This window comes from Cyprinodon variegatus, unplaced genomic scaffold, assembly GCF_000732505.1.
Source record: "Cyprinodon variegatus isolate N-32 unplaced genomic scaffold, C_variegatus-1.0 Scaffold1817, whole genome shotgun sequence".
Classification (NCBI taxonomy): Eukaryota; Metazoa; Chordata; class Actinopteri; order Cyprinodontiformes; family Cyprinodontidae; genus Cyprinodon; species Cyprinodon variegatus.
The window spans coordinates 11,023-11,663 of record NW_015152270.1 but is presented as its reverse complement, the minus strand read 5'-3'; the positions used below and the strand labels follow the sequence as shown (position 1 = coordinate 11,663).

Below are 641 nucleotides of genomic sequence, written 5' to 3'. Positions count from 1 at the left end.
GCTCTCTTTGTCCCAGTGTTCAGCTCTAGCCTGCATGCTGCAGATGTCAGAGGAGGTTCTGGATGAGTTCAACCTGAAGGAGTACAAGACAACAGCAGCAGGACGACGTAGACTGATTCCAGCTGTGAGGAACTGCAGAAAGGCTCGGTGAGTCCAGATGTCTTCATTCTGTTTCTGATTTAGCTCTGTTGTCCTCCTAGTTCTTCTTCATGGTTCAGTTGCCTTAAGATGTTTTTAAGCCTTTAATTAGAAATGTGTTCTTCCCTGCATCATCGGCAGAATTTCTAGGCCTATTGCATCTAAAATCCATTTACTTTATTCATCCTCCTAAATATAACTCTTTATACCCTTTGTCAATGCATCCCCCCTTCTTCCACCTCTACAGGTGAAGCTTGTTAGGAACCATCACAGGTGTGACATCAGTAACCTTGAGGCAACAAGGCTTCACTCTTTAGAGTATCCTCGCTGTGACTAGAGCTGCGCTTTTCTGGACTTTTGGGTGTGTCCTGTTTAGCCGATATTGCTCTGGAAATCAATGTCCTAGAGCTAGCTATCCCGTCAGCCTTGCTTACACAAGCAGAGCAGTATTGCTTGCCATAAGGTTCTGCTTGATACTTTTATATTAAACTTTGAACATTATT

The 641-nt window shown here is 43.7% G+C and overlaps 1 protein-coding gene across 1 annotated transcript in view; it reads left to right on the top strand.

Moving 5' to 3' along the window:
• Positions 1-147, top strand: part of LOC107104612 (NACHT, LRR and PYD domains-containing protein 12-like) — a gene marked incomplete at its 3' end in the record, with an annotated part of 2,425 nt that extends 2,278 nt beyond the window's left edge. Inside the window, exon 3 of the mRNA XM_015404650.1 lies at positions 17-147. Coding sequence (XP_015260136.1) covers positions 17-147 — 131 coding nt within the window. The remainder of the gene's footprint in view (positions 1-16) is intronic.
• Between the last annotated feature and the right edge of the window lie 494 nt (positions 148-641).